The 23,134-nt window shown below is 42.5% G+C and overlaps 1 protein-coding gene across 1 annotated transcript in view; it reads right to left on the bottom strand.

The window, feature by feature from the left end:
* CYTIP (cytohesin 1 interacting protein) overlaps positions 1-23,134 on the bottom strand; it is a 168,470-nt gene that overhangs the window by 7,998 nt on the left and 137,338 nt on the right. Inside the window, exons 4-6 of the mRNA XM_078681712.1 lie at positions 5,565-5,667; positions 5,366-5,459; positions 942-1,008 (exon numbers count right to left, since the gene is read on the bottom strand). Coding sequence (XP_078537838.1) covers positions 942-1,008; positions 5,366-5,459; positions 5,565-5,667 — 264 coding nt within the window. The remainder of the gene's footprint in view (positions 1-941; positions 1,009-5,365; positions 5,460-5,564; positions 5,668-23,134) is intronic.

Here is a 23,134-nt window from a genome sequence, read left to right as displayed (position 1 = left end):
TCTCTGCAAGGGGCGATGTTAACTGTTAGTTTGTTTATGTCTTTGAATATCCATAGGCAATTATGAATGAACATCCTTCTGATGTAGGTCTTAAAATAATCACAAGGTATGAATTGGAGCATCTGGTTCCTGGTTTCAGATTAGACCGAATATTAAGTAAGGCTTTAATGGGTTGTGATCAAATGTTATAATCAAGAAGAGAAAACGCTTTCCGGAAACCGGGGACAGTTGTAATTTGGCACTGGAAGTTTATTCCCCACTTTGCGCCGAGTTTACAACAAGCCCATCCCATTCTGACTGTCGTGCAAACCCCATGTGTTCAGTAGTCGAATTACAAGTTCTGCAGATTGTATTGCCCCTGATCATCATCAGGGGAGATAATGTTTTTCTTCTGATACATGTTGCCAGGTCATCTATGTTGGAATTTAAAGTGATTATGCCCACTATTTAAAAAGACATTGATTTTGGTGCTGTAAAATCATAATCCAGTCCACGTTTGCTAAAGTGGTGGTTTTACCATACTGCATGAAAAAGTTGAAATTGCCATCATAGACTTTTTCCTGAGGTGGTTACCTCCACAGTGACATAAATCATCTCTGCTGGTTGTTTGGTAATAGGGCAGACCTTCCCAAGACAGTTGTCCGAGGGTACAACCTCTGTGACACTAGCACGTGAACATTTTCTAATTATGCCCTTCATAATGAAAGAGTTTTGTTAACACTGGCAATCTGACCTGTAGCAACAATTAGCTTTGTTCCTCCCTTGTGCTCAAGCAAGAATGAAGTAGGATATACAGAGTTTGATCCTTGAAATGAAAATAAACATTGTGACACCTTCATATGTGTTCATTGAAGTACATCATTTAAAACATAACTCTTATGTTATGGCATAGGAACGGCTTAGTGCCTCGTATATGTTGATGAGTAACACAATTATTTCACCTTCAAAACCTGCAACTTGGCTTCAAGGTCATGTCTTCTTGTTGATGCTCCGTTTACAGTCTCCACTCTAAAGAATGCCAGAAAAAACATAATTTTCACATGTAAACAGCATCACAGAATTACAACATAATTTCGTTTTGTGATTTTGGAAGTAAACATTTTTTTGGCATTTAAAAATTCTTTAGGCAATACATATATTTACTTTCGATCTTGCATGACATCTCAGAGTAAAAGATGAAAACATTAATTTTCATACATAAGCCACATTATTTAACCAGCTATATTTAAAGGTCCTTCCAGGTAGGTGGGGATTTCTGTGTGCCGTGAGTGAAGCTGTGGTGGTGCCAATCAAGGCAGTGGAACTTTGCCAAGGAGGCGTCATGTTTGATGTGCACACTCAGCAATTATTATTTAATTTTTTGTTTCTGAAAATAAGCTTCCGCCACAGGAACAGAAAACAAAAAAATGGCCCTGACATGCAGGGAGTTTTCCCCTTGTGAAAGGAGTCATTGTGTGTTTTCCTCACCCCAAACCACAACGTCTTGCATAGTGGTCTGGGGTAGTGAAAAGAGTGACAGTCATCCATTCCAAATAGGCGGTGCTAGTGTCAATGTGACTTCTGGCCCCTTTGATGGATGGGCCATCGGGTCAGAGGTTTCTGACAGCAGAGCTAGCAAAGGCTCCACTGTCAAAAGTTCAGTTTTCCAGCAACTCTAAAGGCCAGATGTAAGTCAGTTTTTTGCGGTCGCAAATGGGAAATCGGCCTGTTTGCGACCGCAAAATAGGTCTGTCCTATGTACAAACCCTAATTTGCGAGTTGGTAACCAATTACTGACTCGTAAAACAGAGTGTGCATCTCACTATTAGCAAGGGGCCTGCAACGGGCGTCCTTTCCTAATAGCAACTCGCACTTCAATGTACAATTGCATTGCGACTGCAATTGCGGTCACAAAACACCTACAGTTTACCACCCATTTCAAAAAGGTGGTAAGCCACTCGCAAATGAGAAGGGGACCCCTTCCTGACTGGTAGTGAAAACATTTTTTAAGACCAGGCAGTGGTCCAATGGATTACTGCCTACTCTTAAAAAATGAAACAGAAACATTTCATTTTTCTTTTTTAAATGCATCCGGTTTTCCTTTAAGGCGAACGGGTTGCATTTTAGAAAAAACTGCTTTATTTAAAAAGCAGTCACAAAACATGGTGGTCTGCTGACCCCATCAGGCCACCATCCCTGTGAGTGCTGGCCATTCTGAATGGGGTCGCCAATTGCCACCTGCCTCATGACTGTTAATGAGGCAGGTTGTTTGTGACCCCATTGGGAATCACAAAACAGTGTCTGAGACACAGTTGTAAATTAAAATTTATGAGTCACAAATTGCGAGTCGCAAACCAACGCAATTTGCGTGTCTGAAGATGGAGTGTCGTACATCTGGTCCTAACTGAGCAGGCAACCACAATGTGTTTTTTAGGGCATGAGCATCGCCAATGCTTGCCAGTACTTTCTCTCTGCTAAACTCTAAATTACGCCCCCATTCAAGCTTCATGAATTTGCTAGCTTACAAAAACCTGTTACTGAATAAAGCTGATTTAGAATCGTTCTCTTTCATGATCAGCAGGATGAATATTTGGATGAAAAATTGTTCTATAGCTGCTGCTCCAATGTTTAGAACTAAAGGAGGCCCTGAAAGCATTATTTGTTTTTCCATGGATCTGTATGTAATGTTTTAAAACCCGAAATATCATAGCATTTAATATACAGAGAAACCAGAATATTCTTTATGTATGCATCCATATATATAATCTGCATTATAATGTCAAGTATAAAACAGAATAGCCCTCATAGTGGGCTTTTTGTTTTAAAAATACTTTTTCCATTGTGGCATACTCAAGTCAGTTAACCAACACGCTTTGCCATGGTGGCATGGAAGACTGGCTGATGGCGTAAATTAGTGTTCTGGCTGTCATGTAGGTTTTCTCCATGCATCTGGGAGCGTTAAATATTTAAATTGAAAAGCATGGTGTGCATTGCGCAGGAAGCTTTCAAACAAGATGTCACCAGATGTCGGTAGTTGTCCTGTTGTCAATTATATCCCCATGGCGGAGCATGCCACGACTCCACTGTCATCTCCTGATGCAGTGCTGGGCCAACCCTCTTACCATTGGTTATCCGATAGAGAGGTAAAGGGAGTTAACATTCCATCAATTAATTTAAATTAACTTGTTGAGTGCTCATGAGAGCACCACACCGTCATGAGTCACGGGCAGCGTGTGCTCATGACGGCGTGGTGCCGTCATGAGCACCGAAGTGTCGTGCCCGCCCCCTAGCCCCGCCACGCCACGGCAGAATTCGCGCCACGGCAAAAGGGTTAAGAGTGCATCCCATTTGACTATACAATAAGGACCAGGAAGCAGTGACTATAGTAAGGAAGGTGTAATTCAAGTTAGCAGTCAAGTTCAGGTAGACAATTCTCAATGGCATGCTGTAAAGATACAGAATACCAACTGGATAACCCAACCTCTAAAGAAGTTAAGGTGTACCAGAATAAGGCAAACAAGAATTTCAGTCACAGCAATAGAAAAGATTAATTGCAGAATTTGATCCTCAAAGAAGAGTTTCCGATTCTCGCTTCTATACATGAGTGAAGCCTAAAACTATCTTATTAAAGTCCAAGCTAAGGAGGATAGCTTAGAACCTAAAAGGATCTAACAAATCAGGGAAATTCAGAAAATTAGGAAACTCTGGGGAAGTACAGGATGATGGCAGCATTTCAGAAGCTAAGTCAAGTGTCTTCTTGGGATAGAGGTATAAGTGTTAGCCTAAGCCACACTCAGCAGAGAATCAAAGGGAAAGCATTTCTCAAAGTAAAAAGGGAAACTGCTTAACCTCGGGCAGTGTGAACACCTGTTATTACCACAAGAGTCTCCAAACTAACAGCCCTCTTTTCACATCATCAGGGGCTCTATAGTCCTTTCTATTCTCCTGTTGTGAGCTGAAACATTAACGATTTCTCCCATGTAAAACTTGAGAGCGGTATTGTTCTAGATTACCTGTGGGTCCTTGCAACATTAATAAATGGAGAATAAATGGAGACTTTCAGTTGACACTCTAGCGCTCCGTGTCGCTTGTGAAGCTCATTCTCTCAGGCTCTCTATCTATCACTAGTGCAATGTTGCAGCCGCGGGCCGTGGAGGGAGTTACGGTGGGGCGGGGAGGGGGAGGGGCGGGGTGGAGGGTGCTAAAAACAGGCATATGGATCATTGCAGGTAAGTACACAATTTAATTAATAAAACGAAATTCGTAGCGCGCACAGCATTGCTTTTTGCCATGCAGTGCGCGCTACGAATTTCGTTTTATTAATTAAATTGTGTACTACCCTGCAATGATCCATATGCCCCACCGTAACTCCCTCCACGGCCCGCGGCTGCAATGTTGTATCTATTCTGAAACTAACACAGCATTTGAACGTACCTGCGAGGAAAAGACATGCAAGCAGAGAATGGAAAAACAGTATTTATGCAGAGAGACATACGGCCTACTCAAGTCAACATAACTGTGTTAACTCAATGTTGCACATTTAATATGCATGTGCACATTTAACCACAAATGTAAAATGTCAGCACATTAGTTTCATGTTACACGTTGCATACAGATAAAATAACTTGAGTACATATGTATAAATGTGACTTAGAACTACATTAAAAATGCAAATATGAAACATTGGTGCATACATTACACACATCCTGTTAATTTCTAAAATGAATAAATTTATTAGCTTAAAGATGGTTATCATCAAGTCTCTAAGGATGATATTGTTTAATAGAGTTAGGGCACACACTATATATGAATTCTCTAATCCTACAGTGCACGCACTTCAATAGTAATGTAAAGTGCAACAAATTACAATAATATTGTTAGAACACACAAAGTACATGTGCTAAGTGCAAGTAAATATTGCATGTTTGTGACTTATAAGGATGGAGCCAAAATGACGCAGCTCAACTCCCATCAAACACATTGAAAATGAAGCCAAGGTAGAAGAGGTTGGGGGTGGGACACCTGCCATCTTTTTGTGAATGCCTCAGTACTACCAACTCAGGCTCTGTTGTTTTGGGGGTGACAGGGGGCATGGCAATAGGCAGACTAGAGGTCCCGGAGTCCTTATATTCTGTAAATGTAATGGGTTCTAGGGTACTATTGTGTAAAATTGAAGTAATGAGAAAGAGAGAATAAAATGTTAAATGGAGGTCTGACCCTGGCCTATATATTTTTATTGAACGATACACGATCTGTTAATAGGTTATGCCCACTACTCAAAACGTAATAAACACTACACGAGTTTTTTTCTGTTTAAAACAAAGTTTGGTGAAGGTTTATCTGAGTTATGAAAAAAAGCTTTTGTTAAATAAAGAATGCACTGTACCTTAAGAAATTCCCAGAAGATTTGATAAGATCCACAGTTTCCTTGTGACTGAAACCTTCTGTTCTAACTCCGTTAATTGTAGCTAAGATGTCACCTGAAATAATCAAACATATCTACATTTGACATATCTGATAATGCGTGTTCTTTCAGAAACCGAAATTAACCACAAACAAAAACTAGATGAAATAAAAATAATTACCAGCTGTCAATCCTGCAATGTAGGCTGGGCTGTTTTCATGGACTTTGCAGACATACGTACACGTGTCCATTGTGAATGTGTAGCGATGTTCTAGTCTATATGTCTGGAAAATATTCAAATTAAAGCCCATTAAACAAAGTTTCTCTATTTGACAGTTATCTGATGCTGAAACTAGTGCATATGTTGAGTGCTGGAAGCGTGTGCTCAAAGCATTATAAAATTAAGCCAGTCTTCAATGTGGCTCATTTTGAATATGTTTATGAAAATAACTTTTACTTTAGTGCATAGGATATAAAAACGTTCTTCAAAGCGAATTGGTTAAAGTAACAGAATGCTAACTCGTCACAACATTCTCCCCTTTCAGGTCTGAAAAACAACTGTGATGCAGCGTTGTTAAATAGACTGATTGCCAACTTATTGAGGATAGTTAGTTCAATCTTTGTGTAGCAAATATATCCATGAAAGGAACACAGTGATAGCAAAGTGTGAGACAATTGGAATATTAGTTGGGATGGTTGTGAGACTTCACCCAGGTATAATGTCACTATTCTGTATTAGGTCCAGTTAGGTTGCTTCAAGTTAAACCTTAGCTCAGTCCTGGGTGGCTGTGGCAGAGCGCTCAGGGTTAACTCAAAGGAAAAAAGCGCAAAATATTTATCGGTACTGAAACAGTCAATAGGTAAGAAAACCAAACATTAAAAACACAATAACAAATGTATAAAATGGGATATCTTTTTATCGTTAAATAAACAACAAAATAACAAAGATCTGATGAAGGGAACTGAATTATGACTTCCTTGCCAGATTTTTTTTATAAATCACTGTTTTAAATGTTTCAGAAACTTTGTTAAATCACTGCTTTACACAGCTATGGTCTATGAGCATCAGACATGAGGGCTCAAGACAAAGTGAAAGATTCAGGCAAACAGCAATGGAAGTCAGGGTTGGATATGAGTGCATGGTTGGTCCCGTTCAAGATTTCACATTTGCACTTTTCTGGTTCTTTTTCTGATCAACTGTGAGGTTGGTAGGGTTTCCTGCAGCTTGAATCTGGCTCTGGGCTCGATGTTGGGTGATGGACGAAACCCAGGGGTCTGGACAAACGGCTAGTTCTCAGTGCTCTGGAACCTCCTTCCCCTCTCAATCAAATCTTCTTCATCCCTTTTTAAATTCAGGAAACTGCTAAAAACGTATCTTCCCCCCCCCCTCAGCTAGGCTCCTCGCGCCCTGCGCTTCCCCCTCACCCACTCTGTCTTCAGCGCCAGGAAGCTTCGGCGACAGTGCGCTCTACAAATGGCACTTAAGATTAGATAAGATAAGATAAGTAGGTGTTCAAGCCTACCCAGAAATTAGCAAGTAGTGGTTGTCTATGTGCCTTGGGCTCTGCTCAAAAAATATTATCTTTGGTGTTAAGTTGGCAAGTTGCAGTTTTGAGGGAGAAAGAGGACACTCCAGAACTAGTGAAGCGGCAGGACCTGGGAGTTACCTTTTGGGGGCTAGGACTCAATGTCTCAGACTACACTATCAGGGCCCAGGGCGAGTCAAGTCGGAACTGGTCAGCTGGGCACTTTGCAGTTGCAGGCTTCCTTAGCTTTTGTGTCCATGAATCTTTACAGGAGGCCAGCCAGCTAGCCTTTAGAGTCCCCTCACTGATCCTCGGCAAAAATGAATGCTGGCCTGGCCCTTGCGGTCTCTCTCCATGAAGTCAACAGTAGGAGCAACTCTTCTCTTTATGAAGTCCTGTCTTGATGCAGCAAGTGTAGGCTTCCTTGGTGCAGCTTTTCGTTCTGAGGTCTACATGTTCAGCAGGTGCAGTCTGCCTTCTGTCCTTTGTGAGTTTAGCAGTGTTCTGTGTTACGAGGAGAGGATCCAGGGGTGCCACTGTTATGCCAATTTCGAGTTTGCGGGTGTGAATGACTCAGTAACCAAGGGGGCCATATTCCAGTAGGGCAACTCTACTCAGTCTTACATAATTTCCTGTGGGGCAGGCACTAAACAATCCAACAGTGCATCCCAAGTCCAAAATGTCGGGCCCCTCTTCCCTGGGACAGAGCCATAAGCACACCCCTGAGGTGTGTCTAGCATAATGAGCCACCCCTCCTGGAAAACTGGGGAGAGATTCTAGCCTACCTACTTACGTAAAGGGAAAAGCAGGCAGCAGTGTGATTCACATTTGCCTATAAGGGGGGCACTGAGAAAATTATGCAGGGGTTCTGCCCAAATAACCCTCCCAAACCTGGGCTAGGTACATAACAAGGATGAGAAAGTAGTAAGAAGGAGAATGTAGAGGGATCAATTTAACGAAAAACTTTTTTACACAAGATATATTTAATTACCTTGTAAAGTACAATTATTTGTAAGGCATATAATTTCACAAATTTACAAACACAAATATACGCATCACAGGACAGGGTGGCATACAAAAGAAAAAATAATAATGGATAAATTGTACATATTTCCAATATATATATACACACATCATACAAATACATTATATACATTACATAAAAACAAACATGATGTACCCTACAAAAAAGAAGAAAATTGGACTCAACAGTATTCACTATAACCTTAAAGTGATATAAAGCTATAAAGGAAATCCTCTCAGCGCCTAAGTTATCAATTCTTTGTACAAGAAATTATAAAAGAGAAGGCGCCAGAAATGAAACACAATAATCAATGTAAAGGGACTCCTTAGAATGGTGTTGAGGCAGTCGCGGTCGTGTTTCCGCCAAATATTTCTTTAGGCTTCATCAGGACACGGGTACTTAAATATCAAGCCCATGGGTCAGGGGCTCCTGGGTAGGCGAGGCAACCTCCTCACCAGGTGCACACGTCCAAAACAATTAATGAAGAGGGCGTCCACTCCAATGTCCAAAAAATAGCTTATGCCAATTCACACGGGGTAGGAATGTATTTCAAACAACTCCTTGTATGAGCAGTCTCAAGGGGGGGGTAGGCTCTTTGAAGCTGAGTCATCTGTGGCCATTACCTTTGGTCGTCCTGTAGGAGGAGGTCACAACTCCTCCCACTATCAGAACTTTTCTTCCCCTTTACTGGGAGTGCTTCATGCACACCTCTTGACAGAAGGGCAGCAGCCTGTCTCAGGTGGTAAGTCCTGCAGTTATTCAGAAATGGCTACCAGAAATTTGGGAAAGAAATAGTCACTTTCTGAAGTCACCTTTGTATTATATACTAAAATCGGTGGTACCAGATGGAAGTTAGCACTTAGTGCATGGGTCAGTGAAGCCCTGAGTTAGCCAATATGTCAACCAGTCTTACTACGGAGAAAACAATTTCAAGTGTTCACTGTCAGGACATATAAAACACAAAATAAACATCTTTAAAAAATATATTTTGCACCTTACCCTGTGGGCTACAAAGGCTTTCCCTAGATGTGATTAATGAATATTTAAAAGTAAAGTTTAGACTTGGCAAAAGGGTTTACTTTGTCATGTCGGGTTGGCAGTTAAAATCTGCCCGACTAGGCTACTGCATCACACCGTTAGCCATGTTTTCACTTGTCACTGCAGTGGTGGCATACTAATTGCTGCAGGCCACTAGTGACATTTAACTTACTAGCCCCGGGTACACTTTCTACCATAAACTAAGGACTAATAGGTAAGTTAAATATGCCAATCAGGTATTATCTGATTGTACATACACTTGGGGGGGGGGTGCGGGTCAGAGCTAATGCTGCATGATATTCGTCACATGGCAGACATAAAGCCTGAGATACAAAAGGCAAATTTGGAAGTGACTTATAACCCCTCTACCCTCCCCCGAATGCCACAGAATCACTGCACTAGTATGTATGTAAGATGGTGCCTTAAAAAGCTGTTACGTTTGGGAACATGGGAACAACCAGAAACAAGCCACTGATGCAGAGTCAGGCATTGCCAGATGATAAATATATGTTGCTTAAACTATAATGCGATTAAAAGGTATATAGGGGTGTAACCAAATTACCCTCCTCTACCTGGGTAAAGGTACTACAACAAGTAGAAAAAGAAAATTGGCAAGGAGGAAAGAATATATGTGTTAATCTACTAACTGATAGGGCACTCCATATTACCCTAGAGGCAGTCCATAATCCTGTCGTTAATTCATGTACCGCGTTCAAAAGCAAAACATCACATACCACAGACACAATTTTTTGAAAAACGAATCATTATTATTTTTTATTGTTTTTTCCTTTAAAACATACAAACATATATACAAATAAAGTGTACATCACAAATAAAACAAAAGCAACAAAAATCCAAAAGTTCCTACTACCCACTCATTAGAAATTCATGTATTGTTTGCATATTAAATCAAAACAATCCACTATGAGGCCATCATTTAAGCACATGAGGTAATCACCGCTCTCAAAACCTTAATTCAAAAGTGCCTTTAAACATAAACAATTTTCATTTCTTGTTAGACTCCTCTTGTCAAAGGACTGTCGATGCAAGCGCGTTTCGACCATCATTTACATCTTGGCCTCTTCAGGACAAGGGTGAGGGAACAAACCTACATAAATACAAAACAACATATAGTGCCAACAATAAACAAGCACTGGCATTGCCAATAGGTCTCGCATTAGGAAAGTTTAACCTATTGGTATTGTAAATGACATAAACTTTCCTAATGCGAGACCTATTGGCAACGCCAGTGCTTGTTTTTCCTGCGATGTTACTTATATTCAGGAGGCAGCTCTCTAAATAGGACTCCTCGGCTCCGTGTCAGTAGCGAGTTTTTTTTCCTGCGATGTTTGTCTATAGTAGGCAATTGATTATTCATCTATTTTGTGTACATGAGTGTTTAATACTTATCAGTGACTCTAAATTCTTCAGATAAAGCCACTGTTTTACTTTTTACGTTGGTGTGCACTGCTCGGTTTTATATTGTTGGTCCTCTAAAGCGCGAGACATGCGTGCAGCCCGGCCTGTTAAGCAAGATGCACCCTTTGAAGTCACAGCCTGCGGCCGTGAATAAGTGAGGGCGGGGGGCGGGGCAGCGGAAGCCTTTGATGAGGCAAAGCTGGCTGGGGAGGGGGAAAGTTTATGGCCCAAAAGCGCGTGCCTGTGGCCATGTGAACTCGATGAAAACCGCACGAAAAAAGCGGTGGTTTCACGAGAATTTCGAGCACTTGAATTCTCGCTCCCTCAATGCGCTTGCGCCCATTTAAAGGTCACGAGACCTAAAAAGGTTAAATCACTGTCCCCATCTCTGTGCAGACCATGCTAGGCAAAGGCACCGCTGGAAAACGTGTCTCCCTGAGAAGAAAGCAAACATGCCAATGTATAGAAACGAGCATGGTTTACACCACGTGAACATTTATTAACACCTAAGAACAAACAGGAGTCTAATCAAATGACATATGTACTCACTAACAACCCTAAAGCAAATAAAGTGAAGCAAATTATTTTGCGGAGCTGGAGGCTGATAAACCATCTGAATATCCCTAAGCCTCTGTTCGCATTTCGGTAAAAGGAAAAAACCTTTGCCAACATCTAGTGAAAGCGGCACGTATACAGCAACCCAAGAGAGATTTGAGGAATATGTTGGGTCTTCCACCTGTTGTAAGACATTATAAGTGCAATAATTGTGCTGCATGTCCATATACGAACAAATCTAAATTTGTTATGTTAAACAATAAAAAATATATTCTTAATAATTTCTCCAATTGCAACATGAAAAACCGTTGTCTACTCAATCACATGTCCATGTGGTGAGGTATATATCGGACAGACCAAACAAGCAGTAAAAAAGTGGGTGTTACAACACCAATCACGAATACACTGTAGAACACAGGATGCACCGGTGAATGACTGTGATGAAATATGGGCATTATCTGTGTGGGTTATGGAATCTAGTATGGTGTAGAGTACCAATAAGAGAAGAAGAAATACAATGGATAGTGTATATTCTGTTTATGCTCTTTATGCCAAGTGAACTCCCTGAAATGTAGATTTTGGGCCTTAAACTGTGCTGATAACCATTGGGAGCCCGTTGATTTGTGTCCCATTAGGGGTGGACCTGGGGGGCGAATTTTAGTAAACTGGTTTTCTAGCGAGTTTCCCCACATGGTTTGCGCCTCAGAGGCCCTGCTGTGATAGGGGCCACAGGTGAGCCTTAGGTAAAGGGCTACTGAGCACTGGAGGTCGCCTGCACCGCCCTCTGTTCTGATGGGCCCTCCCCTGTGTGTACCTGCCGACCCTGTAGCCGAACACTGGTCGTGACCGCGCAGACCATGTGGGACTGCTGCTCATATGCTGAGGAGTTGGGAGACACGTTGGGATGCCAGGGGCTGGGCCGGCCCATGGTGTGCAGACCCAGGGCCTGCATGCGGCATGCTGATCTCACTACACCGCCTCCATCTGACCAGTGATCCCTAGCAGTGGCCAGGCTAGCCAGCTGCAATCCTTAGCCCCCATGAGTAGCGCCCACCTTGCTGCCATCAGGGGGCCCTGGAGGACTTCTCTCACAAAGCGTTGGTTCTTGCTGTGACCTGGGGCACGCAAGGAATGACTGGCCTGTTGTGATAGACCGGTAACTGCTGCAGAGCGAAGTGCTAGCCTGCGCGAACGGTCCACGCAATCGGCCCCACACTGCTGGTAGCTTACCTTTGCCAGTCCGTTGTGGAAGTTCAGAGACCTACATACTTCGAGCACTCCAGGGGGGCTGCCAGCTTGGACTTCTATTGGGGGTGGCCTGCGGGCCCCATCACCGCTCTTGCAGAGTCACCAGTCTGGATTTGCCAAGGGGGGCTGGCCCATTAATACTTTTTTATGACGATTGAGGCATGGGAGGCTAGCTGCAGGGGGCCACATACTCACCAGCTGCTATTATTACAGCTATTTTCTGAAACTTTCTACTGTCCTTGCCCTGCTCCCATCTGTCTTTCCACCCACCAGTGTAGACTGGGGGCTTGTGGAGACACTTGTGCACTAGCTCTAACTGAAGTATTGGTTTGAATTATCTTGGTTTGACTGAATTTCTTCAGGTTTGGTCTAGCCGTGATAATACTTTAGTTGTATTGCTTAGTTCTGAGAGTTATGTACATGAATCTGCTAATGCGTTTGTTGCCCAATTCCTGGTCCTTATTGGATAACTGGAGTTAGATCCCCTATGTCAATCACTCTCTACACAAAGCAAGAACCATCAGAGGACCATTGTGAAAGAGATTAAGATGAGTGATAAGAGATAAAAGTTAAGATGCAGTGGAAAGAGTCCAGCGATACTACAAGACTAGGATATGCGTGGGATGTACCACAAGGGGTTCATAGGTTTACTGCTATAGTGCTGCTGTTAGCAAAGTGTGAGATTGCTTTGGACTGGGGAGGCAGACGGAGCCCAACTGCTATTGACTGGCTTAAAAGTATGACATTTTGCGATACCAATAGTGAGATATTTGCCGCACTGCAACCTCTCACAGCCAGACCCTGGGACATTTTGCTTCCATTTCAAGACTATTTGTTGCAGCACGAACACCAGGAGTCAGATTGAGATGTAATGTCTAGATCAATCTGTTAAGTGCCTCCCTTTGTTACTCATTTTGCTCCTGGGTATACAGTATCTATTGCAATACCTAATATCTAGCTCCACCATTGCCATCTCCGTTGAAATAGGTGCTATATATCATGATGTAATATGTGTACTGATTCTTTTCTGAATGGACCATCCTACAGATTTGTTATTTACTGCGAGCATACTCCTTAGCCCACAGAGTGGGTTGCTCTTTTGTGTGGTTTGTAAGTATTTAAAAAGGATAAATAAATGTTTTTTAAAAAGCCTCCAGCTCTTCATACATTGCGTAATACTCCCACTTCTACAGAATGCCCACCAAATTAATTTGACCACAGTCCTTGTCATGATATACCATACTTTTGCAAAATCATCAACAATGGTCTCCCTCAGAATCTAATGGGCAAACCTCAAAGGCTGCAGGGTCATTCCACTAGGCAGTGCCTAAAATGATACTATATAAAGTCTACCCTGAAAGGGCTCCACTGCCTTCCAGTAGAAGCCACTTTCATATTCAAGGCGTATTATACTACCTATACAGCCTACAGAGGTGAAGGCACAAATATATGCAGACACTACCTCCTCACTACACTCCAATCAGGAAAATTTCATCATCTGTTGCACACCTGATCTACCAACTATCATTCAAGAGGATATATCAAAGGTGCATACCCATGGTATACCCATGAGAGTGCGGAACCCTAGAGTGTAGAATGTTTTTAACTGCACCTTGAGATCTAAACCTAAGTACATCCAATTCAGAAAGCCCCTGAAGACCAACTGGCACATGCATCAACGTAGGCTTTTGCGATTCCTAAATAGCGATTTTTAAGGAATCGCTATTTAGGAATCGCAAAAGCCTATGCATGTAGGAATCGCTATAAAAATAGCGATTCCTAAACATTCCTTAATTGCTACACGCAAATTGCTAGTCGCAATTAAGGAATGCTGTCCCATTCATTCCTAAGGGCCTACAGGCCCATAGGAATGAATTGGAGATTGCATGAGCAATTTGCGAGTACCAGTAGGTACTCGCAAATTGCTCATGCAATTTCAAGGGTGTCAAAATGACACCCTGTTGCACCCCTGAAATTGATCTCTGCACATATGTTACACACACACATGCCAAGGGCATGTGTGTGCCCAACATGAAACTTTGAAAAATGCACAAAAGAGCATTTTTCTAAGTTTTTGCAAATTACCAGGAAGTTCAACTTCATGGTAATTTGCTACTCCTATTAGCGAAGTCGCTAATTTTTTTACTTTCATGCATTGCATTTAAGTAATCTCAATTTGGGATTCCTTAAATGCAATCACAATTTAAGGAATCGCAATTTAGAGATTCCTTAAATTGTGATTTCTGCATTTGGGATGAAGTATCCCAAATGCAAAAATACCGGTAGCAAAGGGGCGGATTCTGAGAATCTGTCTGTTTGCGACCGGTATTTGGTTTGATGCATGGGGCCCTATTTGTTTTAGACTTGCTTGCTAGCAGTAACTTCCTCAGACTTCAGTCACAATCAAAGAACATCAATATAGTCTCTGCCTCTTTGATCAGACCCCTATGGATATTTCTAATGTGTGCCCTATTAACTTCTAAAGTGCTCTTAAGTAATTGGGAGGTTATACTCATCACTTTATAAACCTCCCAAAAAATACCTGAACACATTAGCTCATATTTCATCATTTACTTTTGAATCCAAACCTAGAAAGGGAAATTGAAAATCTATGATATGGGGGTATTAGTTGAGGGGGTGGGTGCCTCCTCAGGTAATAACAAGTAGGGCACACATAAACGTCTGCAAGGGTGGCTGCAGTTACCCCTGGGAACTTTTCACTATTGGTTAAGAAGGGCCAGAAGTCACCTTTACCCACAGGCTAGTGGCAGGAATAAATAGGGAACCCCTGGGAACCCTTGTCAGAACACTACTAGACCAGTGGAAGACAGAAGGAGGACTGCACCTGATCTTGAGACTTGTCAGGAGACCTGAAAGGCTAGACCTGCTCCCATTTGTACCCAGCACAAAGAAGTGAACTCCAAAGGACAGTTGGCTGGCCTTCTTTTAAGCTTCATGATCACAAGATGCTAGAAGCCCAGCTTACTAGATCCACCTGGACCTGCCCTGGATCCTGCTGGAGGCTTCTGCTGGAGTGAGACTTGACCCCAAAGTGCTCTTCCTAAGATCTTGATGATCCTTGGCTTTGTCAAAGTGTGCTCCTCCTAAAAGCCTCCGAAACCTGTGACTTAGATGCTTTCTAGCTTCTCTGTCTCCACCGCTGACATAAACATTCGATGGTCCAACAGAAAAGGGCCCTTGAAGGATAAACCATGTGTCTGCCCACTCGATTTAGAGTAGATGAACACATAGCCAGTTTTCATTGTCTTTCCCTGCCTGGAAAGCCTGGTGGTGATGGGCAGTGTAAACTGCAAAATGCCCCCCTACACATGGGAGAAAAATATCCAATGGTGAGGGGAGCCTTGTATTTTTCTTTGAAAAAACTAAAACCCCTCTTCATGTTTTTGTTTCGAGCAAATAATATAATATTTTGTAAGTTTGCGGTGACAGAGCCATCTGTCAAACTTACAATGATTTGACAGGAAACAGTGTGATGGTGATTCCTGCCAATGCTAGAGTTATCCACTGAACTGTCAGTACTTCATCAGTGCTAAAGAGTACTGTACTCCTTCGCCCTGACTGAGTACATACTCATCCGCCAAAGTCAAAATCAGGCCATGAGTCCGAAAGTATACATCTTCACAGGGAGACAGCGCTAAAGTATCGGGCCAGCTAGGGAACTTCCTTGGGCACGAGTTTTACATTTCTTCCACTCAGTTTCTGTATCCCACCTGCGTTCTATCATGGTCAGTCTTAAATCATGCCTTGGTCCTGGTTAAGTGCAAACAAATGGCCACAGAATTTTAAGAATTCCATATCTCTAGTACCCCTTATTTGATTTTTGTTGTTTATTGCATTTTGTTTATTAAATTATTCTTTATAAATTGGAGTGGCAGGCTCAGGTTTTAATTGTAAGGATAGCAGATAGTGTTTTTTTAGATATGTACACACACACTCATATATCTGGATTAAGCATGGGCGTAAAATCCGTTCCGCTCGCGGATTTTGCGGATTTTCGGTAAATTCGCAATCCGCGAACTCTAGCGAACTTGCCGAAAATTCGTAAAATCCGTGCGAAGCGGATTTTTTGCTTGCCAACTAGAATACTATACAATTTTGCGGGAGTAAATACTTGCGAACACGTAGATGCGGCGGGCAGCGACAATCTCGCAATTGCGAGATTGCAAAATTTGCAATTTCGCACAAGAAATCCACCAGCAGGCAGCATAAACCTTGAAAATTATGATTTTTATCAGAATAACTCCTCAGGTTGACATTTGCCTGCACTTTTTCTTTGCAAGGAGTCCATTTTGGGGGGTGGGGGTGGGAGGAAGGAAGTGCCCCACAGTCTCCAACTTCCTGTTCCTGTCCACCAGGCTCCTCCCAGTGCTTTCTTCATGTGCTGGTCACTTTGATTTGGATCTTGACCTGGAAGGATTACTTTTGTGGATGCTGCTGGATATTTGGATTTTTGCAATACTGAAAGCACTCAGCAGGTGCAAAAGTTCAATCTTATCATTAGTAACCATTCCCTGTAGTGCTTCCTGAGGGGCCGCTTCAGAGTTCATTTGCCTACTTGCAACTATTCTATGACCCTGCTCTGACCCTCACAGCAGGCTCAGAGAATAGCTACAAGTATTAAACAAAGGTCCTGTTAAAAAAATTACACTGCAACAAAAAGCAATTACAGACAATACTGAAAGCACTCAGCAGGTGCAAAAGTTCAATCTTATCATTAGTAACCATTCCCTGTAGTGCTTCCTGAGGGGCCCCTTCAGAGTTCAGCAAATTACAGTTAAGGAAGCAGGTGCCAGCCAGACTGGAAGTTTAAATTCAGTGACACATTAATCAACCCCAAATTAATTCATGTCAGTTGAAGCAGGGCAGGTGTGCTTGCTTTTTTTCACCCCCATAATCTACAGTGATAAACCAACCAGAGGGTGGCAGGGATGTACCTGAGGGTGGCATGGGTGTACCAGAGGGTGGCAGTGGTGAAACAGAGGGTGCTGTGAACCTGTGATGATGAACCAGATGTAGAAACAACATAGTCGCGGTGGTTGCGAGCCGACAAGTAAGTTCGCAATTGCGAACTGGTACAGAATCCTCGCGAACTGGCAGAAATCCTTGCGAACACAAAAAAAAAAAAATCCGCAAATTCGCGAGAGTTCGCGGATTTTGCGGATTGCGAATCCGTAATTCCGCAAGTTCGCGGATTGCCAATTCGCAAAATCCGCCCCTATGACATGTTTTCTATACCACAAATATTGACCTACAGAAATTTCGAGTCCTAGATACCAAAGTTAAAATTATCACCTCCCTATACTTATAAAGCACAATAATTTATAAAAAATGTGCTTTACACCAACACCTAATAAATATAAAACAAAATATAGTTCTGAAATAGAACTATAGTAATAAATAGTAAATATTAAGAGCCCAATTACGAGTTTGTCGGACATGCACATATAAACAAAACCTATCTCAAAGGTAAAGTTACTCAATGAGATCACTCGCAATAAGCTAGATCATATTTAGACAATCAGTTATTCTCATTGTTCATTACAACTCAAGACCCAAAATGTGAGGGGAATCCCAGCATGTATCCATCGGGTATTCACTGAAAAAAGCAAAGGTTACAGGGATGTTATAGTTAGGCTGACATTTCACTTGTACAAAACCAGAGACTTTGAGCAGTTATAGTTAGCTCAGCTAACTATAACTCGCACCCCGATGCACTGCTTATGACCTCACATATTACATCACTCATGACATGGTCAGTGACTTCACTGATGACATCTCAAATGACACTGTGGTGACTGTGACCTAGGCACATTGACTGGGTTAGGCCTGGAAATCCTAATAAAACAAATCTTTGCAGAACTGATGTCGCTATTCCCTCACACTATCTTGGTGTACTCCAATATATGCCAAAGACAGAAATGAAATTGGTCAAATCAATTCTGTCCACAGATTGACAAAACCAGGAAGCATGTTAATAAAACTGTTTGTGCATTCCTAGGAGACCATCACGTGTCTATAACAACAATCTGCATTTTGACGTGCATGGAATTTATAGAAATGATGAACTGCACTTTACAGATGATGGTAACAGGGTGTTTCTAACTAACCTGAAACTCTGCATGTGCTTGTATGTGTAGCAGCCATATACAGCCAACCAAAGTCACAGCTCTTGTCAGACCCACTCTAGTATCCGAAATATTGTGAAGTGTTTTTTGCCTTTAGTTTTCCAGACTTTTATGGCCTATCTTGCTCCTATGGGAAGATATGCTGGTAGCCACTGTAGCCAGCATTCCCGTGATAGCCTATAGGGCAAGATAGCCTTACAATAGTGAAAAACGAAAATGGCTGTACTTCACTACCAGAGCATGTTATCTGCACTGGTACATGCTCTACCTTTCACATACACTGCACCCTGCCCAAGTGGGCACATTGAGCCTTCCATAGGGTTGACCAATGTGTACAGACAGGGAAGGGTTAGGCCTAGTCAGTGGGGACACTGACCAGGAGGACATGGCAGTTCACAGACTGCACACAGGCACTGCGGTGGCAGGCCTGAGACACCCTTTTAGGGCTACTCATGTGGGTGGCACACTCAGTGCTGCAGGCCCACTAGTAGCATTTGTTATCAGCAGCCCTGGCACACTCAGTGCAATTTACTAGGGACTTCTTGATGGCACAAATATGCCAATCATGGATAACCAATCACAATAACAATTTACACAGGGAGCTCTTGCACTTTGACACTGATCAGCGCCCAAAGCATTTATACCAGCAAAAACGAAATACAGCACAGCATCAAAAATACAGGAGGTAGAGGCAAAAAGACAGGGGAAACCACGCCAAAGATGCCAGGTCTAACACAGACCCACCCTAGTATCCGAAATATTGTGAAGTGTTTTTTGCCTTTAGTTTTTGGGAATCCTGTGTGCACATCTTGAAAACTGAAAACAAAAGCAGACATTCAATGACCACCAACACATCCAAAAATAATATGTATGAAACTCCATTCTGAACATTGCCCAATGCATAGTTCTGTACTCATACTTCTTTCAAAGCATGTTTCAACTCCTATTTTTGTACTATGGTTCTTTAAAATCATCTTTCAGACCTATTTTCCGTTTTCTCAGTTATTCAGGACATCACGACAACGTTGTTAACCGCGACAATCGCGCCTTTCCTATAAAGTGAAAACACATGAATGCACACACATTACAGTATTTTACACAATAGGTGTTTATTACTGTACAATACAAACTCATGTTTTTCTAGTGTATTTCTAGAACAACCATCTCTAAAACCTATTTTCTATTTTTGTGGTGACTCCAGAGACTCAGCAGTTACATTGGAAAAGCGGAAAGTAAAAGCAGGATTTCAATGGGCACCACCTCATTAAAAAATTATAACTATATAATTAATTCTAACAATCACAGTAGATAACTCACTATATAAATTACTCTATAAAAACATTTATCTGAATCTCAATATCCCTATAAGAATGCGCATTAATTATTCACCAATCTTGGCGATGACGTTGGTAGTCACGACGTCCCCATGACAGTACACAGGGGTCGTGCAACCGGTTGCAGCGTCGGCGCAAATATCGTGCATGATTAAAAAATCAATTTTGGACAAATAACTTGTGACACTAACACCTCCATTTCTCAACCATGTGGTCAGAGTATCGCCAACCTGACTCCTTATGGGGGCTTTCACACACATTTTCAGCCCTGGGAACCATTCCTGATAGATAAAATGGTAGCTGCAACTTTCTATTCAGGTTGCGACCAGCCAATCAGAGCATTCCCGTTGGTGCGTGCATTTGCAATTCATCGCAAAACCTTCATGAAATATCCGCGTCCAGAGATATCAAGGTAGTTTTAATCTTCATTTCTCAAAAACTACTGAACGGATTTAAACCAAATAAGCAAAAGGCACTTCCTTGAACCGACATCTACCCCATACCAAATTTGGTGTAAATCCATTGAGTGGTTCGGGCTGTAGAGGGGCCTGTTTGTGCCCCAAATTCTCAGTCCCCACTGCACGGATCATCCCCAAACTTTCCCAATCAATAGTACCCATTGTGACTCTTTTTGGGCAACATTTTGTGCAGATTGGTCAAACAACGCCAAAATTATAGTCAAGTCAAAAAATGCTTTTTCTATGGACACTAGGTCCTAACTATAACTACCTACTGGCAACCGTCAGCAGGTGAGATATATATTCACTTAAAAAAAAAAGGTTACAGGGACGTTATAGTTAGGTGTACATTTGACTCATACACACATTTAGGCACTCATACAACTAATCAATCACCAATACAGCCACTACACATACAACAACTCCCACCACATGGGTGTGCAGATTTACAATGTACTGCAAGACCTTACAAAAGGTAAAAGTGATCCATACAAATGTTTGTACCCTAACATAGCACAGCATTACAACACATAACATAACATAAAAAACACAACATAACAAAACATCACATAACCTAGCTTCAGCTTAGGTATGGAGCTTGGTTATTGAGTGCATGCATTCAAACGGGGCTGGCCAGTAAGAGAATGAATCAATGAACTTGAGCTGAGAGGAATTACCTTCTGCAATTCATTTTTAGGGCAATGAATCAGTTTGCGATCAGGCTTGGACGGTCATACATCCTATGTAACATACTTCGAAGTGCCTGAGCCTCTACACTGTCTCCTGGCCTTTGAAAAAGGAAAGATGGCCTCAGTGAATTGGGATGGAGTTTCTTACATCATTATTTTCCTTGTAGGTTAAGCTCTACAGCTGAGGCATAGGGGTTCATGCTGGCACACAATATTGGAGTAGTGAGACTGTACCAAACATTACCTTTGCTCAAATATTCTATTCTATTTTCTAGATTTATAAATTGCATGATTACCCAGAATGGCCTCCCAGCGCTGACCAGCTACAGGACAACTACCATGCGAAATATACTCTAACAGCCTAGACTAAAGCAGTTTTCTGAATTTCAGTTCTGATTCCATTTGCCTCATTTGTAGTAGTGCGAAAGCTTCGAGGCAATGTTAGGAAAGGAAAAAGCCCCAGTTCCAGCTTTCTTAATTCTAGGAGTCGCCGCATGTTAGTGGAAAATAACAATCCCAGTGGATTGTAAGGAGTGAGTACATCCTGGATCAATTTAGAACATTTTTAAGGATCACCTTATGTACAAGGCAGAGTTTCTTGAAAGGAACTCTTTAAGTCTTTTCATTACTGGCTGCCAGTGCTGTCCTTGCTAACTGGTGCTTGGGTATTTTTACGAGGATGTGTGCGGCAGCATTTTGTATGACCTGCATTCTTTTCAGGACTGACTTAGGGTTTCCAAGGTACAAACAATTGCCAGGGTTGAGTTGACAAATTAACAGGCCTTGTATCACTAAATGATGTGTGTGGGTCTGGTAGCCATCCCAAAAGTCTTCTTAGAAAATGAAGTAGGCCAAAACATGTGGCTGCCAGTTTCTTGACCTGGATTTCCATTATAAGGTTTTCTATCCAGCCAGACTCCCAAGCTCTTAACCTATGTTTGGGAGATGATGACTGCTCAAGACAGTTGGCCAGCTCATTTCCAACCACCTAGTTGGATTGTTACCCACTAACATCACCTCTGTCTTATCTCTGTTGAGCTTCAAACTGATGGCTGCCATCCAGTCAACTATGTGTTTAAGGGCCCTATTATAATAATAATCCACATCTGTAAAGTGCGAACAATCACCCGTAAGGGTCTCTAGGCGCTGGGGCCATTGGAAAGATTAAGCAAACTATTGCCCAGAGTCACATGGTGCTGGGCTAATCTGCTGCCGGCGCTGGGGATCGAACCGTGATCCCCAGATTCCGGGGTCAGTCGCCCTGGCCACGGCGCCACACCTCTTCCTCTGAGTTTGACGGTGTGATAGTGCGACCGCCCGCACAGCTAAACCTAATTACAAACCGCCCGCCAGATCAGGAGTTTTTTCCTGTCTGACAGGCAGTTCTTTGGCATTCCCATGTAACCTATTAAATAGGCACCGCAATAGGAACTTCAAAGGCAGTACCTGCACGTCATGCAGTCCATACCATGCAGGTACTGGTGTGCATGCGCACAGGGGGCAAATGTTGTGCCCCCCTGTGTGCATCCACATGGCATGAGGCACCAGCGTTTCCTCATGCTACACTTTTCAGGAAACTCTTAATATGCTTGGGGGACCCCGCCATATTCCAGCCTCAATATTGCTGTGCCATCACCCAGGGAAACCCGACCACCGTGGTCGTAATCTGGTGTTCAGAAGTAAGGTTGGGTGGAGTCCGCATAGCAGGGCTACACGGAGTGCCACGGAGCTGGCAACAAACTCTGTGGCACTCCACGTAGCTCTGCTACACCACCCACCTCCACCCCCCCATTAGTAATATAACTTAAAAGTACATTAAAGCATATTAAAAATACTTACCATTAAACCACGGCGCCCCGGGTGCCCTTCTCGTCTTCTTCAGCATTAGAAATACTGCTAAGAAAACTGCGCATGCAGTTTCTCTCGTAAGAAATGCGCATGCGTGGGCATGTGCGCATGTGCAGTTTTCTTATCAGTATTTCTAACACCGAAGAAGACGAGAAGGACAGCCCGGGACGCCGCGTTTTAAAGGTAAGTTTTTTTAATATGCTTTAATGTACTTTTAAGTTATGTTAATAATAGGGGGTGGAGGCGGGCTGCGGGCCAACTCCGCTCCGCAGGGGAGCTGCTGAGTTTTGCCTACTCTGCGTTCTCCATGGAACGCGGAGTAGGAAAAACTCCGCATACTCCATGGGCAGAGCGGAGTTCTCTGCCCACGGTTAGTCAGAAGACCGCCACCACTGCGACACAGCGAGTCTGGCCTTCCATGGACCTCCAGACTCCTAATGTAGCCCTAAAACAGGATTTAAGAAGA

Source organism: Lissotriton helveticus, chromosome 3_1 (genome assembly GCF_964261635.1).
Source record: "Lissotriton helveticus chromosome 3_1, aLisHel1.1, whole genome shotgun sequence".
Taxonomy (NCBI): domain Eukaryota; kingdom Metazoa; phylum Chordata; class Amphibia; order Caudata; family Salamandridae; genus Lissotriton; species Lissotriton helveticus.
Note: the sequence above shows the minus strand (reverse complement) of the source record. Positions and strands in the feature narration are given on the sequence as shown.